A 25,312-nucleotide genomic window follows, 5' to 3' on the forward strand; every position below is an offset into this window, starting at 1 on the left:
TGCATAATGTTGTTAGGTTGATGGATGAAGGTGGCAATTTCTGTGCTTGTTTTCTTGTGTAGATAGGGTTGCTGGCAATGAGATTGTTGGAGAGGTGAACAGCAGAAAGAGGCAGCAATCAAGCTATTGAGTGAACAGGGCTTGATAGAAGCTGTCAGACTGTACAAGAAGGTGAGATACTTAATAGATACTGGAAGAAAAAAATACTTGTATTTAGAATGTGTTCAGGTTATCCTATTATCAACTTCACAGAATCACAGTTTCATAGAATGGTTGATGTTGGAAGGGACCTCTGGAGGCCATCTTTTCCAAAACCTCTGCTCAAGAAGGGACACCCAGAGCAGGTTGCTTAGCTTATCAAATGATCATTAGCTTAAAATTGAACCTTTCCAGGCTGGGAGCAAAAGAAGAAGCCTTCTGTCCTGAAATCAAGCAGAGATGTCAACACTATTTCCCTGCCCCCGCCCCCTCTCCTCCAGCCATTCTCCTCCAAAGCCCTTGCCTCCCTTCAGTAACAAAGGGAATGCTGAGCCTGAATTAAAGAGTATCCTACTCACAGAGTGACATAGAGCCGTAACAGGTTATGAAGGGAGTATATGTCTATCTGAAGAAAGGTTGTTTGGGTTTTTGACAAGCAATAATCAGTTCATTTTCTCTAATTATTGGTTATGATTACAGCTCCCATTACAAAATAACAGAGTAAGGGGGAGATGGAGCACAGAAAATATGTATCTTTACACAAGAGGGAAAACACTATTTAAGTCTATCAAAACAAAATGGCTAGGTACAGTGCTAATGCAAACAACAATCCACCTGTGCCCTATCAGTCTGGAAGCTATGGATGGTTCTTCTACTTGTAGTTGCTGAAATGTGTGACATGGATTCATCTCTTCAAAGTACAGGATGATTGTAGAAATGCCCAGTTCCTGGGGGTGTCTCGGGGGTTAATGAAGCATCTGCTGTTCTCATATCTTGGGAAAGAGATGGACATATTTAGTTAAATGAGCTCTGAATGACCTCTGGGTGATGTCTGGGAAAGATTTTTACACGGATTCAGCTGAGACCACAAACATCAAGGGATACAGGCTCATCTTCTTAAACTACACTGCCATACTCAACGCCATCTATGGACTAGATGTGGAGCTGTGTGATACAGTGAGACAATAAAGACTAAGAAGAAGAAATGCAGACTTCCTTGATGGCATGAAGTGTGCCTCTGAAGAAGACTTCTTAAAGTGAAGAACATCTGAGTTCAAAAATTTACCAGCAGTTCTGGCTAACTGGGGAGGTCCCAGTTGACCAGAGGTTAGCAAATGTGACTCCAGTCTACAAGAAGGGCAGGAAGGAGGATCCAAGGAATTACAGGCCTGTCTTCCCTGACCTTGGCACCAGGGAAGGTTATGGAGCAGATCATCTCGAGTGCCATCACACAGCACACACAAGATAACTGAGTGGTATGAAATTTCCAGCATGGGCATGAAGGGCAGGTCCTCCCTGACTAACCTGATCTCCTTCTATGATAAGGTGATTGCCTCAGTAGGTGAGGGAAAGGCGGTGGTTGTTGTCTACCTGGATCTTAGTGAAGTGTTTGACACTGGTTCCCATGGCATTCTCCTGGAGAAACTGGCTGCTCATGGCTTGGACAGGTGTACAGTTCGCTGGGTGAAGAACTGGCTGGATGGCTGGGCTCAAAGAGTGGTTGCAGATGGAGTTCAGCCCTAGACTGATGGGCTGAGTCCAGTCACACAGCATTCAACAGAGCTCAGTGCCAGGTCCTGCACTTGGGTCACAACCCCATGCAGTGGTACAGGCTGGGGGAAGAGTGGCTGGGAAGTTGCCCAGCAGAAGAGGACCTGGAGGTGCTGGTTGACAGGTGGCTGAACATGAGCCAGCAGGGTGCCCAGGTGGCCAAGAAGGCCAATGGCATCCTGGCCTGCATCAGAAATGATGTGGCCAGCAGGACTAGGGAAGGGATTGTCCCCTTGTATGTGGCACTGGTGAGACCGCACCTTGAATATTGCATTCGGACTGGGGCTCCTCACAAGAGGGACACTGAGTTGTTTGAGTGGGTGCAAAGGAGAGCAACAAAGCTGGTGAAGGGACTAAAGAACAAGATATGTGAGGATCACCTGAGGAAACGGGGGTTGTCTAGTCTGGAGAAGAGGCTGAGGGGAGACCTCATTTCTCTCTACAGCTACCTGAATGGTGCTTGTGGTATAGAGGGTGTTAGTTGCTTTTCTCAGGTAAGAAGTGGTAGGATGAAAGTAAATGGTCTCAGGTTGTGCCACTGGAGGTTTAGACTGGACTTTAGGAAGAATTTCTTCACAGATATGGAGGTCAAGCTTTGGAATGGGCTGCCCAGGGCAGTGGTGGAGTCCCCATCCCTGAAGGTATTTAAGAGATGTGTGGATGTGGTGCTTAGGGACATGGTTTAGTGATGGGACATGGTAGATCAGGTTGGCAGTTGGACCTGATGATCTGGAAGGTCTTTTCCAACCTAGGTAATTCTATGATTCTATAATTCAATACAGGCTACACAGGACTGCCCTGTACTATCACTAATGTAGATTTTTACAATATTATTTCTGGTTTCAAGACTAGGATAGGTACAGAAGAAGACCACTTATCAATTGAGTGCAATGCTAAATGTTTACTGAGTTTCCCAGATGAGCATTTTCAAGATTACAGTACACAGAGACAGAGGCAGGCCATAGTTTAGGGATGGGGATTGAACAGCAGGAGGTAATGACCAAAAAACTTGAAGCCATGGTAGAAAATTGATCCCGTATGAGCTTCCAGCTACAGCACTGTGGCTATATGAGTAATGTAACTAATGGATGTATATGATCAAAAAGAGGATAGATCCAATGCCTGAGGTGTGGTGGAGGAGAGAAGAGCTAGCTCTATCATATGTGGGCAGAGACACTGTGTGAGATCAGCAGTGGTCCAACGCTGGCTGCAGCACAGGGAAGTAAGATTTTTCCAAACCCACAGCTCTCACTGGGAAGGGCTGACATCATAGTCCTTGTAAACTCGGGATGTTAGATCTAGTTTCTCCTCTCTGTGGGATTCCCTGCTTCCTGCTGAGTTCCATTTTCACTCAAATCTGATCTGGGGGATCCTGTCTGTCAAGCCATGTAACACTGAGTGGCTGACTGGTATATGCTGCTGTGACAGAAGCAGATTCCCAAGCCAGCTGGACAGAATCAACATTTTGACTCCATGACCGTGTGCCCATGTTAAAGCAAACAAACAGCTCTGCCTCCCTGCAGAATGATGATTTTACCTTTATATTTGACACAGGTGCAGGTGCTGGAATATCACTTCTACTCTTGGTTCATCAATGCAGGAAAGTTAATGAAAAATTGAAAATAGCCAGACAACACTTAGGAGGATGGAAGAACTGGAAAAGTAACAGATTGAAGAGAAGTGTAGAAGGACGCTTCATTGTGATGTGCTAATACATACACATACATACAAGATCAAAAATCTTGTAACAAAGGGATTTTCAATTTATCAGTCAAACATCCAATGGATGGAAAATTGAAGCTAAGAGATTAGTGATACAAATAAGTCACACTTTAATGAGGAGGATGTCTGATTATGGGAACAATTTACCAATTATTTGATGTATGGTTCATCATTGCTTATTTTTAGTCAATAGTAAATGCTTTTCTGAGGACAGTGTTCTCGATCTCTTTTCCCTAAATAGGTGATTATGGCCTTAACCTATAAAACATTTGCATTTGTATTTATTTGTTCAGAAGAAAAAGTAATCCTGCTACTGTCTAACTTGGTTTTGCAAGTTAGAAAACAAAGCAGGCTCTAAGTCCCTGCAGATGAGATACTGGGTTTTTAATTTTTCTGCTTGTAAGCAGAAAAAAAAAATCTGCCTTTTTAGCTTATAAGTCATGCCCAGTGAACAAGGGATTTCCCTCTGTTTTGAGGTGAGAAAATGAAGCAGTGTCATTTACAAGAACTAGGTTAAGCATCAGTCTTCTTGACATAAAATCAAACTGAATATATGCTGAATCATTCGTTTGGAAATTAGATCCAATTATCTTAAATCGGTCATTCCAGACTAACAGAGCAATGACAGGCACTATATTTGTTGATGTATTTGACTCTGACGCTTCATTCATGTCAAAACGTGTATGCACTATACTTCCAGCTTAATTCATATTGCACACTGCCCTCCCAAATGCTGTGCTCAGAACAGATCATAAAAGGGCTGTCACCACTCCAACTATCAGAAGACTTTCCAATCTAAATGATAAAATTACTTCTGAATTTTGCATTGATGGAGCATTAAAAAATGTTATGTATCTGGGGAGTGTGACTGTCACTAAAGTCGGTAGAGTCCGGTCTGCTTCTTAACTGAGGGTTCTCAACATCCAGATGTTGCCCAAACAATGAAACAAAAAATGACCACTGGGGAAAGAACGAAGTTCTTTTACAGCTCTAATCCTGAAATATACATAGAAACAAAATGAATGAATAATGCTTAGCTGCTGTTTTCTCACAGTGTGCATTACCCCTGAAATCAAGAATGCAGAGCCTGTTCTAACACAGTCAAATTGAGATTCAGCAACAGTTGTTCCTGGAGAAGAACAGTCCCTGCATAAAGCTGCCTAGGTGAGTTTTTCAGGACTGGTGGCCCCCCGTGCTTTAGCACTGATGGTATTTTACATGAAATGAAAATACAAGATGAAAGTCCATACTTAATTCCTTGTCTGATTTCTCTAAACAGATTTAGGACTTAATTAAGAATTTCAAATGAGAAGTGCAGATCTACACTGAATACCTGGCCACATCTTTCTTTAACATCACATCTTTTTCTTTATATTAGTATCTTATCATCATGCAGGTTATTAAGATGACATTTTCAAAGGGCAGCTTGAATATTTGTGTTGCAAGCATTTCCCTGGACTGATTACACACTTGCGTGCTTGAGAAAACATTTACATTGGAACTTTTCAGAGTAGAGCTGTTTCTAGTGTAAAATCTTCTTCTGAGAGCCAAGTTTGGGTGTTTGTTTTTCCTCATCACGTCTAGTTGTGAAGAGAGAGGTAGCAAGATAAGTGAAAAAAATGAAGCAGGAAGAAAAACTGAACAAAAAAACTGAACAAAACAGAAATCAAACCTCTCGGCCCAGAACTATATTACTGGGTCTCAAATGTAGTAACAATCTAGGGTTGTAAGCAATATCCTTGTCCTTGATGAATTTGCAATGAAGCGAAGGAGAAAGCTCAGTAAACCAGAATATGGAAATTTACAAAAGCACCTGAAGACAGCAAAGAGCATAGTCATCACATTTTAATGCACCACTCCCTCAGACCTTTTTTTTTTTTTTTTGTCCCGAAGGGTATCACTACTGCTAGGAAGCTCCCTCCACGCAGCAGCGAGGAGGCAGCGCAGAAGACAGCAATGCTCAGAGTTTATCTGTACACCCAAACAGCCGTGCTCTGCTTCCTGAGCGCACCACACGGCACAAGAGACACATCTTTCCCTTTAGTGCCAGCCAGGTGAGGGGCTACGAGGCTATGACTGAAAAAAACGGCCATCCGCCCGCTGTTTCACGGCTCGGAGCGGGGCACGGCGGACCGCTCCCCACAGGTGCTCATCCCTCGGCGTTTCACGGAAAACCTGACAGAAGACCGTGTCATTTCACCCCGGGCTCCGAGCAGTGCGGTGCCAGGGCCACAGCATGCAGTCAGTTAGTAACACACTGAGGGACAAAGCGACGCGCAGCAAGGCTTCGTGGCGCCGCCCCTCACCGGTTCGTGAGGGGACCGAGCCCGCGCGTGTGGGGACCGAGCCTCCCCTCGCGTCCCGGTTTTACCGTCGCTGTTCTTAATGTTGTTATTGTTCTTAGTGTTTTTATTGTTCTCAATGATTTTATTGATTTAATTTTTTTTTTTAATGCTTGTAATGCAAGACTTCCACAGCTCCGCCTCCACCCCCGCCTGGGACAGCCGGCCCCACCGCTACGGGACGGACACCACCTCAGAAGCCGGTGCCTGGGCGAGGAGCTCAGCGACCGCCCGCCGCCGCCGACATAACGGCCCCAGCGGCCCGTCCCCTGCCGGGAGCCTCCGCTCCTCCCCGCGGAGGGTGGGCGCCGCGCGCTCCGCCCCCCACGTGAGTCCCTCCCGGCCCGTGGCTCCGTGTCCCGGCCGCCCTCCCCCGGCGCCGGTCGGGGCGGGCGTTGGGGTGCCGCCGCGCTTTTTGACCCTCGGCCTCTCCCGTACCGCAGCGAGCGCGCGGGGCCATGGAGCGGAGCGCGGCGGCGGCGGCGGTGCGGCGGCTCCGTGCGGCCGGCGGGGAGCGCGATCGCGACCGGGACCGCGATCGCGACCGGCGCCCTCCGGCACCGCCGCGAGAGGCCGGCGGCGACGGCGCCGCCGCCCCGCCGGGGAAGACTCGGGACGGGTCGCGGCGGCGGCCGCAGGCGCTGTCGGAGCGGCGGGCGGCGGCGCTGGTGCTGCTGTACCTGCTGGCGCTGCGGGGCCTGGCGCACGTCGCGCACCGGCACCTGCTGAGCCGCCCGCCGCGCGGCGGGCACCCGCACTTCAGCGCGCACCGCGCCAGGTACCGGCCGGGACACCCCCGGGGCCGGGACACCCCCAGGGACCGGGCCAGGGGTTCTTGTTTCTCTGTGGGTCCACGCTGTGGAGGCGTAGTTGGGCGTAATTGGCATCTTTAGCCCTTTCTGCTTGTTGCGAGCCTTGAAGATGTACAAAAATGTTTAAAGTTTTAGGTAAGCTGTGCACTGAGTATCAAATGCGTTGGCTCTGAATGTGTAATTTCTCTCTTACAGGGGATATCTCGACAACATAACGGCGATTGGGCCCAGGACTGTTGGAAGTCCAGAGAATGAAGTTCTTGCAGTTAACTACCTCCTAGAACAAATTAGGGCAATAGAAACTGAAAGCACAGATGCTCACAAGATAACGGTAGACGTACAGAGACCGACAGGCTCCTTCAGCATTGACTTTTTAGGAGGCTTTACTAGTTACTATGCAAACATAACCAATGTGGTAGTGAAGCTGGAACCCCGAAACGGAGCTGAGCATGCAGTCTTATCCAATTGTCACTTTGATTCCGTACCGAATACCCCAGGTAGGTCCACATGCTCCTTTTCCATTCCTCTGTGTTACGTGAGCCACTGAGCTTGGCTCAGTGTTGTCTTATACCAAGTGCTGTCATAGCCACATGCTAGGACACTCTGTGTGTCAATTACTCTGTGCTTGATTTCAGTAAAATTCAGTATTTAGAATGGCAGGTTGGTCCTGTTAAGTCAGCATGTTTCAGGTTTTAACTCTTGTTTTCTGGTAGGCTTCAAACTGCAGATGTTATGTTTGGATTTCTAGGAAGTTCGGTTAAATCTACCTTTTTTTGTAGTTCATTTTCTAGGCCTGTGCTCCTGCTGCCTGTTGTTCAGGTCTTTCCGTACTTCTGTACTGATTAAACCTGCCTTTCCTTTAATAGGATACTTTGTGCTGAGGACAGTTCCGACCCCCACTAACCAATCTATTATATTCTCCTTTTTCCTGTGTCAGCTGGTATCACACTTATCTCAGATTTTTATTTTTGTACCCTTATGTTATACATTTTCTGCATTCAAAGCTTCTGACTAAAAAATCACTGCTGTGGTCAAAAGTTAAGTTGATATGTATGCTTCTCACTGCTACTTTCATTGTTGTGTGTTTTCTCGTTCTTGTCCTACTGCATTTTTATAAATCTAATCATGGTAAATAATTATTGCAACATGGGTGTAAACAGCTTGGTAAATACATGGTTTAACATTGCCAGGAAGGTATGGAACTGGAAACCACACAAAAACATTTGTTGTAACTCATAGCCACAGGTATATGCCAATTATTGCAGCTGAAAAATATGTATAGGTTTCAGTCACTGACAGTGCTGTTTTTACTTATGATTTTTCATTTACAGCCTGCACTGCATTTTTATTTTGGAAGGCAAACTTTCTGGTCTTTAGCACACAAAAGTAATCACTGTTAAGGAGAAAACTTGAGAATTAATGAGTTGAGTGTTAGAGAAACAACATTTGCTATACTCTTTGTGCCTTTTTTCTGTTAACAAGTAGTATACAGGACTTCTCTTTCTCCTCCGGTCATGTTTAGGCAAGATGGAGTTCCAATTAAGTATAACAACTGTGTGATTGTTACACATTCACTGTGATTCAGGAACTGCATTGGTGGTAATTACTGCACTTACGGTCTAAATATGACTACCTAGACTTAAAGAATACTTCACAAGTGTAATGTAATGATGAATGAAAACTGTTTTCAGATTGATGCCTTGTATAAGTGGCATGTCTGTTTCTTTGGGTTGTTGCACAGGGTTATAAATCCATCAATTACTTTCGTTCAGGCAATGAAATATTTCAGTAGTCTTGCACAGAAATGCCAGAATATTAGTGATTTGTATAGTATTGGGTTGTACAGAATATGTGGAGGAGATAGAAAACAACCTGTGTGCTTGCCCTCAACCAAAAGCAGCCCCTTACCACAGCAGTGAGGAAATGCTCTTTCATTTTCCTTCAGTAAAACTTTTATATAGTATAAGCAAGAACCTTTTGTTTTCTATTTCTATTTTGTTTTCTATTCTCCTGTATTTCTATAAGTTCTTTGCTTACAGCTTTTTTTTTTAATTACTAAATATGTGTAGTTTAACCAGAATCAGTATGACTCATTGATACTTCAATGAGTAGTATACATGACAAATCAGATAGAAATAGATAATCTGATGTTGATGCTTATAGATGTGCTTTCCTGGCATGATTAATGGCCAATGAGCCCAATTGTGTGCTGATGGAATAGATATCAAGTCTGTATAAAATTTTTTGTTTCCTTTGGGTGTTAGTATTCACACCCTTACATTAGTTTGGGCGTTAGTATTCACAAACTTATCCCCCAATTGTTTTAAAGTGTTACCAAGTATTTTGGTATTCAGACATTTAAATTATCTTTGTTACCTTGAACTGATGTTCCTGTGTACTTGTTTCTTGGCAAGCAAGGCAAATACTTTTCACTTCTGCTAATAGTACAGCACAGTGCAGTATTAGGGAAACAGTTTAAACAACAAACAAAAAAAAGGAGTAAAGATAGCTCAGTAAACTATCTGAGCTTCAATGTTAGAAAGCTTTTGTCTCTTTTTAGCTAAAGAAGCAGGTGAGGAAAAAAGCTTGTGAAGGAAACATGTAAGCTATAAGCTCCTAACACATTTCTCTTGTTCTGATAGGCCATCTAAATGGAAATTAGTACTATTTGATTCTTCTCTAATAAACCTGGAGGTGGAAACACCCTTGCAAGTATTGGTATAGATGTAGCTTGTGGCATGGGTTTTTTGTATTACTGATATTTTCCATAAAATCTGTTTTAAGTATGACTATGGAGCTGCTTCAGTCTGATGTAAGCGTGTGTGTGTATTTTGAAACCAGTAAGTCCTTTACTTTTCCTAGCTTCACAGTAAGGTAGACAAGTGATTACTTTTCAGCAAGGCTTATCACTTCCTTGTTGAGTTCTCATCACAGTACCAGTTAGATAAAGAAGAACTTGGTGAGGCTAAGAGTAGGCTACAGATAAACTTTGGGAGTAATATAATGAGGGGTTTAAATCCAACATTTTTTTGGAGCTTTTTGGAAAGCCTTTGGCAGAATGAAGTATTCTGAGAACTAGATTAAAGAACAGTGTATTGGAAACATTTTCTTTGTGTACGTGTTTGTTTATTCTAAAGTACATATATATAATAGACTAAGGCTGAAATTTTGATTGAGGTTTGTGTTTATATCAGGAATACTCACTTGTTTTTTGGAAGGGGCAAATGTCTTTCTCCAGGTTATGAGCTCCAGAAAAGCTACTTTTTTATATATACCTTAAACAGTTTCAGCAGCTAATGAGCCTTCCTAATATCATGCTGGAATGTACTGTGGCAAATAATGCTGAACAAACCGTAGTCATCATCTCAGTGCAAACTGGCGTTACGTATGCAGCCCAGGCCAACAGGAATGATGTTAAGTTCTCTGTTTGCTCCCAAGTTTGATTGGTTGGAGTGGGGTAGGGGTATGCTATGGCTTGCACCAGAGTGAGGGAAATGGGGCAAGGGAGACCTAGGCTAAAAGATGGATACTTAATCACGATGAAAAACTGGTGGGCGGTGTGTTGGGGGAGGTGTGAGGAACTGGGTGCAAGTCTAGGGTAGTGTTGGATGAGGAATGTGAACAAACCACTGAGGTCAAAGCAAAAAAGGTCTTTCTACAAAGAAACCAGAAAGGTGGCAGACAGCATCCGATCATGAAACTACTGCATTGCAATGTATACTTTCACTTTAAGAATGTTTTAAAGGTGTGAATTCTGATATATGCTTTAATTTGCGATCTTGTCCTTACGTTACTTGGAGGATTTGTCCAGTTACTGAACTGCATTGTAGCAGCGTAGAATTCCTTTTTGTGAGTAGTGTGGGAATGTTCAATTTTTGTAACTGGAGTATGCTGTAAGTGAAAGTTATGTCCTTGTTTATTCATACTGATCTTAAGCAAAGTGATCATTATCTATTTTTCTGTTTAGCACTTAGCCTAGTTTTTGTGAAGGGTAGTACTGAATTTGATACCCTGTACATCACTTGTTCATCTTTTGAACATTAGTTTTCTTTCCACATTGCTTCTACCTAGCATAAGCACCAGGTACAGGCTGTAGCAGAAAATATGCTAAAGTTTGACGTAATCATGCCACGGTTAGATTAAATGATTGAGAGGACACAAAGCTTTTTTTTTTTTTTTCTCCTCAGGTGTTAGTTGCAATTCTGTGCATTTGTTGTAAACCATGCTGTTCTGCTGGTTGTTTTTAGGTGCCAGTGATGATGCTGTTAGCTGCTCAGTGATGCTTGAAATACTTTACACTCTCTCAAAATCATCAGAACCCTTGCAGCATGCTGTCATATTCCTGTTTAATGGAGCAGAAGAAAATATTTTGCAGGTAAGAATATACCAGAATTATAAAATGTGTGTCAAAGCTGTTAATTAAGACTCTGTCAAAAGAAAGAGTAACTGCAGGTATGGCATTTATTTAATCTGTTGCTGTATTAGTTAAATGCCAGTGTTAACATTCTGAGAAAAATACATTTTCTATAAAAGGGAAAAATAGATTAAGACTGTTTTCTATGTTAATTTAATTAGAATACTTTGATGTTCTGTTTTGTTTGTGCTGTGAGTGATCTGGCTGCCTTGTCTAACCTTGATTTATAATCATACATGATGGAAAATAACTCTTAGATTGGTATGGAAAAGATTTGACCTGTATTTTCTTTGTTTCTCGTCAAGGCTAGTCACGGCTTCATTACACAACATGAGTGGGCCAAGTCAATTAGAGCTTTTATTAACCTGGAGGCAGCAGGTGTAGGAGGAAAAGAACTTGTTTTTCAAACAGGTAGGAGCACGTATTGTGTCCAGTTTCTACACTGTGATAATTTGATCATGAGCAACGTAGACGTGAAAGAGTATTGAAAGTCGCTCTCAAACAAAAGATAGAACTGCTATGCCTCTTTATCAACCCTCCGTAGCAAGTAAGTTGCTCTGCATCTTTACATGCATGTAGGGTAAAGCACTGCAGCAGAAGTTCCCTTGTAGATGGGAAACCTGTGTAGAACAGAACTAAGGAAGTTTTATTTCTCTCCTACATCAAGGTAATAAGGAAAAAACATTTCTTTATCTCTTACATACTCATACTTTCATATGCTTTTTTTTTTCAATTTTCACATGGCTCTTCCAAAATCTTTGCAGAGAGATGTTGGCAGTAGAACTCCATTTGCTGCTTGGAGAGCAGCAAAACTTACCACATACACTGCTGTTAAACTTCTGCTCCATCCTAGTTGGACTGCAGACTTCCTTCTACTAGTGCGGCTGCTTAATTTTTTACTTGCATTGAATGCTTTGATGGAGAGACTGTTCAGTAAAGAATTGTTATCTGTGATAAAGAATGTTGTGTTTAATTGGATTTATCATCCAATTTTGATGATAAACTGGAAATTCTGCTAAAGGCTGTGGTTTCTGCTTGGTCTTCGGTAGATGGTGTATCTACCTTGCCACTGAACACTCAAAGCATTAATGTTTTTCCCCTCAAAGTGTGACTGATTATCTCAAGTATGCGAGTGCTTCAACTGACACAAATGAACTTAGTACACCTTGTGGGGCAACAGCATTACAACTCTAGTGAGTTCCTATGTGTTTTTTTTGTTGTTGTTGTTGTTACAATAAAGTTATTGTAATTGAAGTTCAAAAAATAATTGTTCTGAGCTTTCTGCTCATCTTTTATTAGGACCTGAAAATCCTTGGTTGGTACAGGCATATGTATTTGCAGCCAAACATCCTTTTGCCTCTGTAGTGGCACAGGAAATCTTTCAGAGTGGTATTATCCCAGCAGATACAGACTTCCGGATCTACAGGGACTTTGGTAATGTTCCAGGTATGTTATCAGAAGGCATGTCCATTTACCTAAGTATATAACAAGTAGACTGTTCTGTTGTTCACTACTGTTCTGTTGTTCACTATGTGAAGGTCCTCAAATTTGGTTTGGGTTGTAGTCTTGGAGCAAACTTTCCTGTCTTTTTCCTAAGGCAATAGCCTTCAGCTTTCCTGTGTCATGTAGTTTTTAAGAATGTTTTCGGAGACTGCTGTTTTCCAGAAAGAAACTACATGGTAGAAAATTAGTCTAAAAATTAGGGAAATGCTCCAGGAAATAGCAGTACACTTAAATACTTTGTTTTTAAACACTTTAGTAATGGTGCTAATAACTTGCTTGCAGGAATTAAATAACTAATGAAAAAAAATCTAATGAATAAACCAAAAGCAGCTTGTTTGAGACAGTGACTTAGTAAGTAATGCATTTTCATTATTTGGGGGGGAAGGAGGGAGTGGAAGGCCAGGGGATAATTAAGCACAAGACAGTGAAGGAAAGTTTTTTTGGTTTTGCGGTGTGGTTTATAGAGTCTTATTCATTCTGCAGAGAATTGCCAGTGGAAAAAATGTGGAACACAGAATGATACCTGAACAAACGTAATTCAAAAAGAAAGTAAATGTCTGTTCCTCACTATCTGGCATGAGTTGCCATTGGAGTTACTTCCAAGAAAAGTGATCTTTCTGAACTGGTTCTCAGAGAAAAACTTATTCTAAACTGTTCTGAAGTACATTTGTAGCCTGAAAATAAAATAGCTAATTTTCTACAATTTGTTCTGTTACTTGTTTGGAATTGTACCTGGATCATAAATGGTAAATGAATTCTCACTAACCTCGTCTTTTTCTAAACTCACAAAAATAATTGAGCTAGAAAAGTAATTTGTTCTACTTTATCCACTGGCAGAATTGGGGTGTGATTTGTTAAACCAGTGCAAAATCTTGAGGAGTCAGATTGCTGACAGGAGTTTTTTGCATATGCAACTGAGCGTGTGCGTGCTTTGGATGTGCTGAATATATATATACTTTTTTATCTTTACAAATTATTTGGTCATCTGTAGAGCTTTTGGACTGGCCATCTGAAAAGCTGTTTACAAATCCATAGTAAAAAGAATACACCTGGCATTTTGAGAAAGTGTTCCACAGTACTGCTTTTTATTGTTTTTCACAGTGGATCCCTACTGATGTTTTAATAGTAAATATTTGGAAAACAAACATGTTGTTTCTTCTGAAGCTGACATGACTAAGAATTTCTATGTGTATCTCCAGTAAAGAGACGTAAATTTGAGTACGGATGTCATGTAATCAATAAATTAGTAAGGACACATTTTTAATTTGCCTTTTTTTAAAAGTAGGTGGAATTCTGGTTAGTTCCGCTTCCATAAAGCGGACTGTTTTGCTCATTTATGAGGAAAGTACATGTGTTACAAAGTAGACCAGTATTTACGTGAAATTTATCTTGAGTGTTTCACATTTGCTTTGTGTTTTTAGGTTTACATAATTTCTCATGCTTTTCCTCTTTCTGTAGGAATAGACCTGGCTTTTATTGAAAATGGCTATATTTATCATACAAAATATGACACATCAGACCGAATTTTAACAGATTCCATTCAGAGAGCAGGTTGGTATTTCTAAGATTTCAATAACTTACTTGTTTCAATGACTCACTTGTTACTTTCAAGAATTCAGTAATAGTTACTAAGTCTTAAAAAAGGACTACATAGTTTTGTCTTCATTTTGATGTATGGCTACCATCAATAAATTTATAATGTTAAGAATTTCTTGACCATCTTGGTAAGAACAATGTTAACCGAACTCATGCCTTTAAAATACATAGGGAATATGTTTGAGGAGCTCTGAAAAGTAAACTTTACCACCATCCAATGATGTTGATTTGAGCGTAATTGTGGAATCTAATTAAGGTTATAATCTAGCCATTTGTGTAATTTACATTCATTGATACCTGCTTGTTCAGCATTTGACATTCCTTTTCTCTTGGTAATTCCCCTTATTGATTAATGTTCGTCATGAGAGGCTTATGGTTAAGTAAATAGCATAGAGATCAACTTGCCAGTGGAGATTTTTCTTTCAGAATGAGTCTCAATTGACCTAACATGGCTGTATGCTGACTGGATTGTTGGCAAATAACATTCATTTTCTACTAACAGATTGGATGTGTAACAGGTTATTTCACAGATTTCAGTAAAGAAAATTACAGTAAGACTCTACCTAAGTAAGTTTCTCAGAAAAACTAACACAATCCTAAGCAGCTCCAGGTTTTTGACCACTGTCTTCTTTAAGCTAATAGAAGTCCACTTAGTGGTCCAGCATCAGTAAGAGCTTTAAATGCTTATTTGCACCAACACAGCTGTAAGACAAAAAATAACACTTTCCTCAAAATTCCTGTTGGAAAGCGGATTTTACTGCTCATAGTGGTTAGGTAGACCATTTCTTGGTAAATATTTCACAGTTTAAAAAAAAAAAGACAAACAACAAAAAAAAAAACATGTGGTTTGGGCTGTATTATGAGAGACAGAAAGGTGGTTCGTACCTGTACAAAAGAAAACAACTTCCTTGTTTACTTACATTACTGTCATCAAGGGAAAGGAAGGCAGGTAATTCATAATGAAACATGGAGTCAACTACTGGGGGCAGGGACAAGAGGAAGAAGGTAAACAGAAAATTAAACTCCTCTCCTGGTGAGGTCTGAAGTCTACTGCTTATGGGCTGAAAGAGACATTGTCCGAGCAGCCAGGGATCAAGATAGGAAAGCCAAAGCCCTTTTGGAATTGAATTTGTCCAGGGACATCAAGGGCAACAACAAAGGCTTCTGTGGGTACATCGCTGGTAAGACTAGGGAAATTGTGGGTCCTCTCTGGAAGGAAAAGGGAGACCTGGTTACCTGGGATAAGGAGAAGGCTGAGGTACTCAATGACTTTTTTGGCTCAGTCTTCACTGGCAAGAGTGAAGACACATAGCCTTGGGCCCCAGAAGGCGAAGGCAGGGACTGTAAGAATGATGAACCACCTGCTGTAGGAGATCAGGTTCAAGACCATCTAAGGAACCTGAAGGTGCACAAGTCCATGGGACCTGATGAGGTGCATCCATGTGTCCTGAGGGAACCGTCTGATGTAGTTGCTAAGCCGCTATCCATCATACTTGAGAAGTCATGGCATTCTGGTGGTGCTCTCACTGACTGGAAGAGGGGAAACATAACCCCCATTTTTAAAAAGGATAAAGAGGAACACATGGGGAACTACAGGCCAGTCAGTCTCACCTCTGTACCTAGCAAGATCATGGAGATGATCCTTCTTCAAAAAAATATGCTATGGCACGTGGTAAACAAGGGTGTGACTGTTGATAGCCAACATGGCTTCACTAAGGGCAGATTGTGCCTGATAAATCTGGTGGCCTTCTCCAGTAGGGTTATAGCACTGGTGGATAGGGTAAGAGCAACTGACGTCATCTGCCTGGATTTGTGCAAAGCACTGGACACTGTCCCACATAATATCCTTGTTTCTGTATTGGACAAACATGGTTTTTATGGATGGACCAATTGGTGGGTAAGGAGTTGGCTGGATGGTCACACTCAAAGAGTTGTGGTCAATGGCTCAGTGCCCAGGTGGAGATCAGTAATGAGCGGTGTTCCTCAGGGGTCAGTACTGGGACTGGCACTGTTTAACATCTTTGTTGGTGACATGGACAGTGGGATCGAGTGCACCCTCAGCAAGTTTGATGAAGACACCAGGCTGTGTTGTGCAGTTGACACACTGGAGGGAAGGGATGCCATCCAGAGGGACCTGGACAGGCCTGAGAGGTGGGCCTGTGCGAACCTCATGAGGTTCAACAAGGCCAAGTGCAAGGGCCCGCATCTGGGCTGGGGTAACTCTAAGCACAAATACAGGTTGGGCAGAGGATGAATTGAGAGCATCCCTGAGGAGAAGGGCCTGGGGTGTTGGCTGATGAGAAGCTCAACATGAGCTGGCCATGTGCACTGGCAGCCCAGAAATCCAACCGTATGCTGGGCTGCATCAAAACCGTGGCCAGCAGGTCGATGGAGACGATTCTCCCCCTCTGTTCTGCTCTTGTGGCACCCCACCTGGAGTCCTGCATTCAGCTCTGAGGCCCCCAGCACGAGAAGGACATGGATGTATTAGAACAAGTCCAGGGGAGGGCCATGAAGATGATCAGAGGGCTGGAGCACCTCTCCTGTGAAGACAGGTTGAGGGAGCTGGGGTTGTTCAGCCTGGAGAAGAGAAGGCTCGAGGGAGACCTTACAGTGGCCTTCCAGTACCTAAAAGGGGCATACAGGAAAGCTGGGGAGGGACTCTTTGTCAGGGAATATAGTGACTGTACAAGGAGTAATGGTTTTAAACCAAAAGAGGGCGGATTTAGATTAGATATTAAGAAGAAATTGTGTACTGTGAGGGTGGTGGGGCACTGGACAGGTTGCCCAGAGAAGACGTGGATGCCTCATCCCCAGAAGTGTTCAAGGCCAGGTTAGACGGGGCTTTAAGCAACCTGGTCTGGTGGGAGGTGTCCCTGCCCATGGAGAGGGGTTGGAATGAGATGATTCCTAAGGTCCCTTCCATTCCAAACCATTTTATGATTCTCTGATTCTGAAGATCCGCTTCCTCCCTTCATTGATGCAGTATTTACATATATGAAGCTTTCCAAGTATACTTACTTTAGGGACAGCTGTGTAGATTACCTCATGAAAATGCTGTGCAGTGCTTACAATCAAATAGATATTCAGAATAATCAGTTGCATGTTCATTTTTCATGTTAAGGATGTTTCAATACAATTTTGTTTTTAAGTACATAGAAGAATGCTATGTGCTAATTCATCAACCCTGGTATAGTTATGTTGTGTATCTGCTTTTTTAACAGGTGACAATATTCTAGCTGTCCTAAAATACCTAGCAACATCAGATAAGCTGGCTAAATCTTTTGAGTATAGACATGGAAATGTTGTATTTTTTGATGTACTTGGCTTATTTGTCCTGGCTTATCCTGCTCGTGTTGGCACCATCATGAACTACATAATAGCAGCAATTGCTTTTCTTTACTTAAGCAAAAAAGTATTACAGCCCAAAACCAGAGGTAAGTCTAGTGTTTTGTTTTGTTTTTGTTTTTAAGAAATCAATCACATTATTATTTAATAACAATTAGTAGATCAAGAAGTACTCAGGAGATGATGGCAAATGATCTCCATAGGTCCGTTCCAACCATAACCTTCTGTGATAGTTCTCTGATGTGATAAACTTAAGGAAAAAATTTCAGTTGTGCAGAAATTGTTTTTTAAGAGATTAAAATTCTGTTGTGAATATTTATGATGATGGAATTACAGGCCTAGATGTCTAGCATTTATGAATTACAACTATGTCTTTTATCCTTTCATGAAGATTTAAACTAAATCTTTTAAAGATTTGAATATGGAAAAAAAAAGTTTACCTACCATCTGTATAAACTCTTTGTTCTATTAATACGGGTAGGGCTTCAGAAACGTGGTTCTTGAACTCCTGGCCATAGGCAGGAGCAAATAACAAAACAAACAGGAAAAATTGTATCAATACTTAATAAAGGGTGTAAAAACTTAAATCCTCTAGTTACACATTTTCATTTGAAGCATAGGAACATACCTTAAAATAAAATAAAAAATCCAGAAAACATTTTTAGAGTACGAAAAAGTTACAAGAAAAGCAACTCTGACATTTGTTGAGACTTTCTAGATTGTAGTCTCTTCACTGATTCCTTAGACAAATTTTTATTATCAGGAATATGATAACCTAGGAAATAGACTAGTTCTCTGGGAATTAATCCTGTAGTGAGGAAGACTGAAAAGGACTTTCAAGGGGAGTAGGCTAAGTGATACAAAGACCATTCTGTAAAGAAATCTGCAGAGTGCACTTCTCATCCAGACTTCATTTGGTCATTACAGCCATTATACAGAGGGTGGTTTTAATATTGATGATAATATGCAGAAGAACAGATATGACTGTTGAATTAAACTTTTTTTTTTCATCTTCACAGCTATTAATAACCTGAAGAAATTCTTTACTGCATTTGGCTTAATAATATTAAGTTGGATCTCCACACTAGTAACTGTGCTTATTGTGGCAGTGTTCATCTCTCTCATTGGACGGTCTCTTTCTTGGTATACCCATTTCTATGTTTCTGTGTTTCTGTATGGCACTGCAGCTGTAGCTAAACTCATCCTTGTGCATACTCTAGCCAAGACGTTTTACTACAAGGTAAGCCTAACTTCATTGCCAGTTTTGAGGGGTGGTGAGTGTAGTGTTTAATCTCATTTAAACATAAAGATTACTGCTGTGTTAAATGAGAGTTAACAGCCCCTTGATTTAAGTCTTTGGCCTTGGTAATGATTTGTAGCAATTCCTTTTTGGGGCTGGGGGTGACAGACGAGCTTTGTAGAAGACAATGTAAGGTATTGTTTCTTTCCTTCTTTTCACCCTCCCTTTCTCCTATCGCTTCATTGATAAGAGATCAAAGTAACAGCTGGATAATTGAGTTTTTTGATATCTTCCAATGTTCTTGATACTTACAGAATCTACATCTGTTCTTTGAATCTGAACAGATGCTTGTTTCCGAATGTACATGTATAACTGAATGTCCCTCAGTTTGTTTATTTTGGTACTTTTAATGAATGTTTGAATATTTTTGTTCTTTATTTCATCTAATGTGCCATGTAAACTTTTATCATGAAACCTGGGATACCTGCTCTGTGTTGTATTCTACCGTTATTGTGCACGTTTGTTTGGTAGGGCCATTAGTATTCATTGCCTTCTAAGCAAAATTTTTTCAGATTGTTCATGTGAAAGCTTTTTTCTTACAATCATCAGAATCTCTCATTCTGTAATACCTTCTTGTAATGCAATAATTTGTGCTGTGTACAGCTTTCTAAATGAAGCTTATGTAAAAATTTGAGTTTTCAGCCTGCCATCTATGGTTATTCTGTATGATTATTCTGATATTTGTTACTTGTTTTGACCACAACTGGACCTGAAAGAGAACTCTTTATGTTCCACATTCTTTTCTGCTGTAGATAAAGGTCCTTTAGGCCCCTACAAAGTTTGATTTAGGTTTTGTTATGTTACCTTTTCATTGCTCACATTTGTCATAATTACTGCATATCTATCTTTTTTGTGCAAAATTCTTCTGTGTGGACTAACCAACACAATGTAACTTGCGTACTAATGTCATAATTATAGTTCATAATAATCCCAAATGCCTAGATGATGGTTAAATTGTTTTGTATTTCTGTTGTGCCTTGAGGTATCTGGCAGATGGTGCTCTTAAAAGGTGGAAGTCAACTGCTTGAGCCTGTTTTAGATTTACAGGTTTTAGACATTATGGTGTTTAGTCATTCAGCTTACCATTACTTATCCTTCTCAGCCGTTTGTACAAGCCTACGGTGGTGGAATTTAGGAAACCTAAGTTGTCAGTCGAATTCAACTTCATCCAAGTACTTAAGTTTAAAAACTTACTGATGTTTTGCTTGACTGGTGTACATTCTGAGTGTATCCATCATTTCTTCATCTGGAAGTTGATTGTTTGTTTTGTGGAGGGGATATTGTGTATGAATACTTAAAAATAATAAAGCTAGTGACTTTTTATTGAAAAGATGAAACATAAAATAGATGGGACATTACCTTATTCTAGTCTTTTGGAATAGAGGTTCATACTGACAGGAGAGCTTACTTTACCTAATCATTCAGCTGTTTCAGGTGCTGTATCTAGTTCTTACCCGCTGATTGTCTGAAGAACAGATCAGATGACTAGATACCATGCATCTCTTAATTTTCTTGGCGCGCTATAACTTGCAGTATTCCCCACTTTATGCTGCCTCAGTAATTTACATTGTCCCTAAGAAGTGTTGCATAAAAATTTTGGAAGCTAATCTGTTACTTGGCTATTACAGGCAATGCCTAGGTGTTGATGAAGCAGCATGTTTTCTGTTACTGGCTCAAGAACTTGTGACGTAATAGCTTTTTGTTTTGAAATATGTTTGGTAACCCAAAAGTTTCTTATCCCTACTGCCCAACTTTTTTCACAGCCCAAAACTCAACTAAGTGCTTTCTGATAGCTGTTATAGCTGTTCAGGGAGGCAGTCCTTCTTGCTGTTAACAGCATTCACGATTAAAAATCTTGTACTGCAAACAGTGCAACACTACATTTAACTAAAAAAAAAAAAAAAAAACAAACACATTTTTAAGGGTTAGCGTTTTTTTTTTTTTTAAACTTATCTGGTATTAACTCAACCATGCATGTCCTCTTCAAAACAAATAATGTGTTAAAAGAGCAGAATTCTGAAGTGACAGCTGTGGTGTGACATAAAAAAGCACCAGTGTAGTATTTATCCAGTAATAACAGTACTTGCTTAAGTAGTAGTATATTAACAGCTGCTATTCAAAAGCAGTTCAGAATTTCAGGAGGTATATGTAATTCTTTTCACACATAAGTACATAACTTGTTGATATGCTTCACAAATACCAGTGCTTTTTATAAAAAGACCTTACTGCATATGTACCTGAAACATTAGCCTGCCATCTTCTTGGTATTGTAATTTGTACTCCACTCCTACTCTGTCCATCCCATGCCATGTAATCTCTTTTTCAAACTAAGTCAGAGCAGACGGTTAAGAAAAGGAAAACACCTGCAAATGAAAACTGTCATGAGTAACTCTAAATGGCAGAGAGAATCGTGAGATGGTAAATGTTAAAATTGCTTTGTCCACGTCGAACAATTACATACAAGAAATCGGAATTTTTGTGTGTGTTCTTATGAAACGTGATACACAAAATATTTCTGCTTGGCAATAATTGATTCCCTTTTTTGTTACAGAATATGAATGACCTGAACCTGGGAGATGTGTTTTTTGATGCCTCATTGCTGATTTGGACTATAGCATTGGCTGTGATTACTCAGATGGGCCTTTGTTCAGCATTCATTTGTACATTGTGGGTGGCATTTCCATTACTCACTAAACTGATGATCCATAAGGAATTCAGACAAAAAGGTATGAGTTTGTGGGAGGAGGTAATTGCAGTGTTTGGAGCAGAAAACCTGTTAATTTCTCTTGTAAGAGTAGTTTCGCAGTGGTTTTGGAACAGTTATATTGGCATCGGCTATGTAAAATGGGGTCCTTTTCTCCTATCCATCTCAGGGGTGAGGACCAGTATTGTTAATTGGGCCTTGCAGCAGTGTTTGGATATATTATTAATGCTATGTGTTTTATGTCTTGTAGGTGCCACAATTAAGTTTGTTGTCATGTACATGCTGGGAATGTTTGTTCCCTATCTATATATGCTGTATCTTAGTTGGACTATATTTGAAATGTTTACCCCTATCATGGGACGAAGTGGTTCAGAAATTCCACCAGATGTAGTGTTGGCAGGATTTATTGTGGCCATCACTATGATTCTGTCATCTTATTTTGTAAGTAGAATTTTTAAATGTTGTTTAAAACTTCTAAGCTTTCTCTAGAGTTGAAAAAAAAAGTTTTTTCCATACTGCTGTTTGAAATTAATGTTATTGTACAATATCTCAAGTGTTAATAACAGGAAATTCTAGGAAATATGAAGGATCCCATGTTTTATGTTAGAGAGAAGTAATTAAAGCAGGGATTACAAAAATTTATCTGCTCAGTAGTGATGTAGTAATAATTGCTGTAAAATACAAAAAATTGGTGATGGCATTTGAACAGGTATCCATTTTAGGTGAAGTGTGGTATGTGGCTGAACGAAAAAATGTACTACATTTCCAAAGAAGAAAAAAATGTGATTTTTTTATGCTGCCCTTGCTGCAAAGTTTTTAGGACTTTTTTTGGCAGATGTTTTTTAAAAATTAATTTTTTGAAAGTTTTGGAAAGTAGTCACTTTTTTTTTCCGTTTGGTTTTAAATATTGAGATTGTGAAGTTTTCCTGTGTCATGTAGCATTTGTAATATACCTTCAATTTCATAAGTGAATTTTAGAGTTACACGTGTCTTTCGTTTCTCGGTCTTGTAGTTTTATAACTGGACTGTCTCTTTGTTCTCTAGATTAACTTCATTTACCTTGTCAAAAGTACAAAAATGACGCTAGTAAGTTCAACTGCTGTGTTTGTAGTCACTCTGATTCTCGTTTGCAGTGGAATCTTCTTTCCTTACAGTTCTGATATGGCTAACCCAAAGCCTAAGCGAGTCTTTCTCCAGGTAAGAAGAGTCTTGCATGTCTAATTAACTCTGTGCTGCATGCAAGAGGGTTCTTTAGTTGTTTGGTTTTCTTTGTTTTGTTTCTTGCTCGTTGTTACTGTTTTTAAAAAACTTAAGCCCTTAAGTAGTCAATTCTCCATTGCTTGCTTGATTTAAATTCTAACATTTTTTTCTGGATTTGAAAGAATTGCTGTTGTTCCCCGTGTTTAATTTGTGTGTTTAGTTTTCTCAGAAGAATAGGTATTTTTAGGTGTATTTAAGTATGAGAGTATTCAGTTGTATTTAAGTATGAGCAGCGATCGTTACAGAAGTGAATGCAATGGGAGATATCTGAATATTTACAGGCACAGACATCTTTTCAATTTATATGTTTTTATGGTGTTCTGTTTAATCTGTGTAATTGTATTCATAAATGTTTACATCTATGTTGAGTGCATACTGAGAATGCATTAGACATCAAGGGTTGATATGGTGGATATCTCAGAATTACGTCTGACTTGTAAACTGCACAGGAATAGAGGTTCCTTAGCATCTTTCTGTGTATCTTCTTTTTCTACTTCTACTTCCAGCACACGAGCAGAAGATTTCATGATCTAGATGGAAACCTGGTTAAAAGTGACTCTGGTATATGGATTAATGGATTTGATTATAATGGAATATCTCACATAACTCCCCATGTACCTGAAATCAATGACACCATTAGAACTCCGTGTGAGGAGTGGGCTCCTTTTTGTGGCCTGCCTTGGATACTACCAGTGCATTTCATGTTCCGGTTGGTGCTTAATTTGAGCATTTGCTACAAAGCCCATTGATTATGCAGTTTATGCAATCTTACTTGCATAAGGGACAAAAATAAGGCTAATATTGGCCCAAAAGTAAATTATCCTTCCCCTTCAGCAGATGCTTGTGAACTTCTGTGTAGGTATAGTGTCATCTGCCACAATCTATGAGAGAGGTTGCTGGGTGTGCTGGAGGACTTCTGGATGTTGATGTGTGGGAAAACAGGTGTTGGCACCAGTGGAGAAAAAAGCGAGGGGGAGCTTCTAAAGGGCACTTCATAGTAGGAGTACATGTGTTTCTTCCCTTCTTCCTTCCACCTCACCCCAGCTGATAACAGAGGAAATCTAGAGTAGCTAGTTTCCCCAGAAGAAAACTAGCTGCCGTGCCTAATTCTCATACTTCAGGAGTCTTGTGAACAGAAATGTAGAGTTTTATATTTTTTACTTCTTAGTTATTTTTTTACTTATTGTTTTGTAAAGTAAGGCAGATCAAGGTAACGGATAAAAACACCGGTGACTTGTTCTGTTACTGTGTCCTTTAAATATTTGACTGGCTGCAAGCTGTTAATTTTTAACTGCTTTCTGCTACCATAAATAGCTTTTGAGTATTTTATTTATTAACAATGCAGTCAGCTAAGCTATACAAAAACTTATTCTTCTCATATTTTAGTACCTCTGGTTGTTGCATTGAGATAAAGTTATAATCTTATTTATTTATTTATTTAAACAGGAAAAACTGGTATCTTCCTGCTCCAGAAATTTTTCCAAGAAGTCCCATTCACTTCAAAGTTCTGGCCAAAGAGCTAATGCCCTGGAACTCTGTGAGGTTAAGCTTTGAAGTATCTGGTGAGTGACTGAAGCTTCTATTTTGTGATTTATTTTCATGCCCATAATAGATCAGGTTTTAACTCCAGTACTGCAGGTTACAGTGCCATTCCTAAGATGGTGAGCTTTGTGTGATTGGCATGAATTAATTCAGTTTCATAACACACTAGAAGCTTTGGGTGTTGTGTTGCAGTTGTTATTTGGGGGACTGATATCTTGTCTATTTTAAGTAAGCTTTGATCATTTTTAGCAAGTCCCTTCTTAAGGTTCATTTTATACCTCTGTCCATTCGTTACATCATCATCTAATTGGTCTCAATACTTAGAAATAATTGAAGCTTCTCTAGAGAAGACAGTATAGCTCTATCTTGTTTTGGAAGATATGGGTAGTAATACATAGGTTACGTGTTACTATTCAGGGAAATATGTTATTGGAATGAAAGGAAGCAGGGCAAACGTTTTTTCCCCTTTCAGCTGTTCATACATCTTGATACGTTTCCCTGTCTACAGGTCCAAGTCACATGTCACTGTATATTCGGCCACACGAAGGGTCAGCTCTGTCCACCTGGTCTCTTGGAGACGGAACGCCAGTTGCTAGCATAGGAGGAGACTACTTTGTATTTTACTCCCATGGGCTGCACGCTACGCCATGGAACTTCTGGATAGAGCTTACAGTAAGTATGCTGCTGTTGGAAATGTGGTGACCCCTTGGTCTTCTAATTTGTCCCTCTACTTTATGTATCAGCTCACACATACTTTGATGCTTTGTCTTCTAACTTGCCATTAAGTCAAAAGGAGAACGTTTTCCTTGTTTACACAGGCTTAGGCCTTAAGCTTGGATTTCTCTCATTTGAACTCATAGTTCTTGAAGTTTTGTCTTTATTGCTGTTATTTCACAGATCTTTTTCCTGTTGTAAACAGTTTCCATGTCGTATACTTTGTCAGGGGGAAATTACAGGGAGTCCTTGGTGGGAAAGTTACCCGTCTTGATGCTGAAGAAAATCATAAAAATTTTGTCTTCT

The 25,312-nt window shown here is 40.3% G+C and overlaps 1 protein-coding gene across 6 annotated transcripts in view; it reads left to right on the forward strand.

Annotated features, from left to right (window-relative positions):
* The first annotated feature begins 5,430 nt into the window (after positions 1–5,430).
* The window catches only part of ERMP1 (endoplasmic reticulum metallopeptidase 1), a 43,554-nt gene continuing 23,672 nt past the window's right edge, over positions 5,431–25,312 (forward strand). For 4 of the 6 annotated variants that reach the window (XR_014577120.1, XR_014577121.1, XR_014577122.1 and 1 more), the window contains exons 1-14: positions 6,190–6,591; positions 6,821–7,122; positions 10,873–11,000; positions 11,345–11,450; positions 12,339–12,485; positions 14,001–14,093; positions 17,363–17,575; positions 18,506–18,726; positions 21,338–21,512; positions 21,741–21,931; positions 22,535–22,687; positions 23,257–23,459; positions 24,197–24,312; positions 24,801–24,964. Coding sequence is in view for 2 of the 6 variants with exons in the window: in XM_083819007.1 (XP_083675133.1) it covers positions 6,272–6,591; positions 6,821–7,122; positions 10,873–11,000; positions 11,345–11,450; positions 12,339–12,485; positions 14,001–14,093; positions 17,363–17,575; positions 18,506–18,726; positions 21,338–21,512; positions 21,741–21,931; positions 22,535–22,687; positions 23,257–23,459; positions 24,197–24,312; positions 24,801–24,964 (2,532 nt within the window). In the remaining 4 variants the exon portion in view is untranslated. Of the gene's footprint in view, positions 5,780–5,938; positions 6,142–6,189; positions 6,592–6,820; positions 7,123–10,872; positions 11,001–11,344; positions 11,451–12,338; positions 12,486–14,000; positions 14,094–17,362; positions 17,576–18,505; positions 18,727–21,337; positions 21,513–21,740; positions 21,932–22,534; positions 22,688–23,256; positions 23,460–24,196; positions 24,313–24,800; positions 24,965–25,312 lie in introns of those variants that run through there. The other 2 variants (XM_083819008.1, XM_083819007.1) reach the window with 2 other exon arrangements.

This window comes from Anser anser (genome assembly GCF_964211835.1).
Source record: "Anser anser genome assembly, chromosome: Z".
NCBI lineage: Eukaryota > Metazoa > Chordata > Aves > Anseriformes > Anatidae > Anser > Anser anser.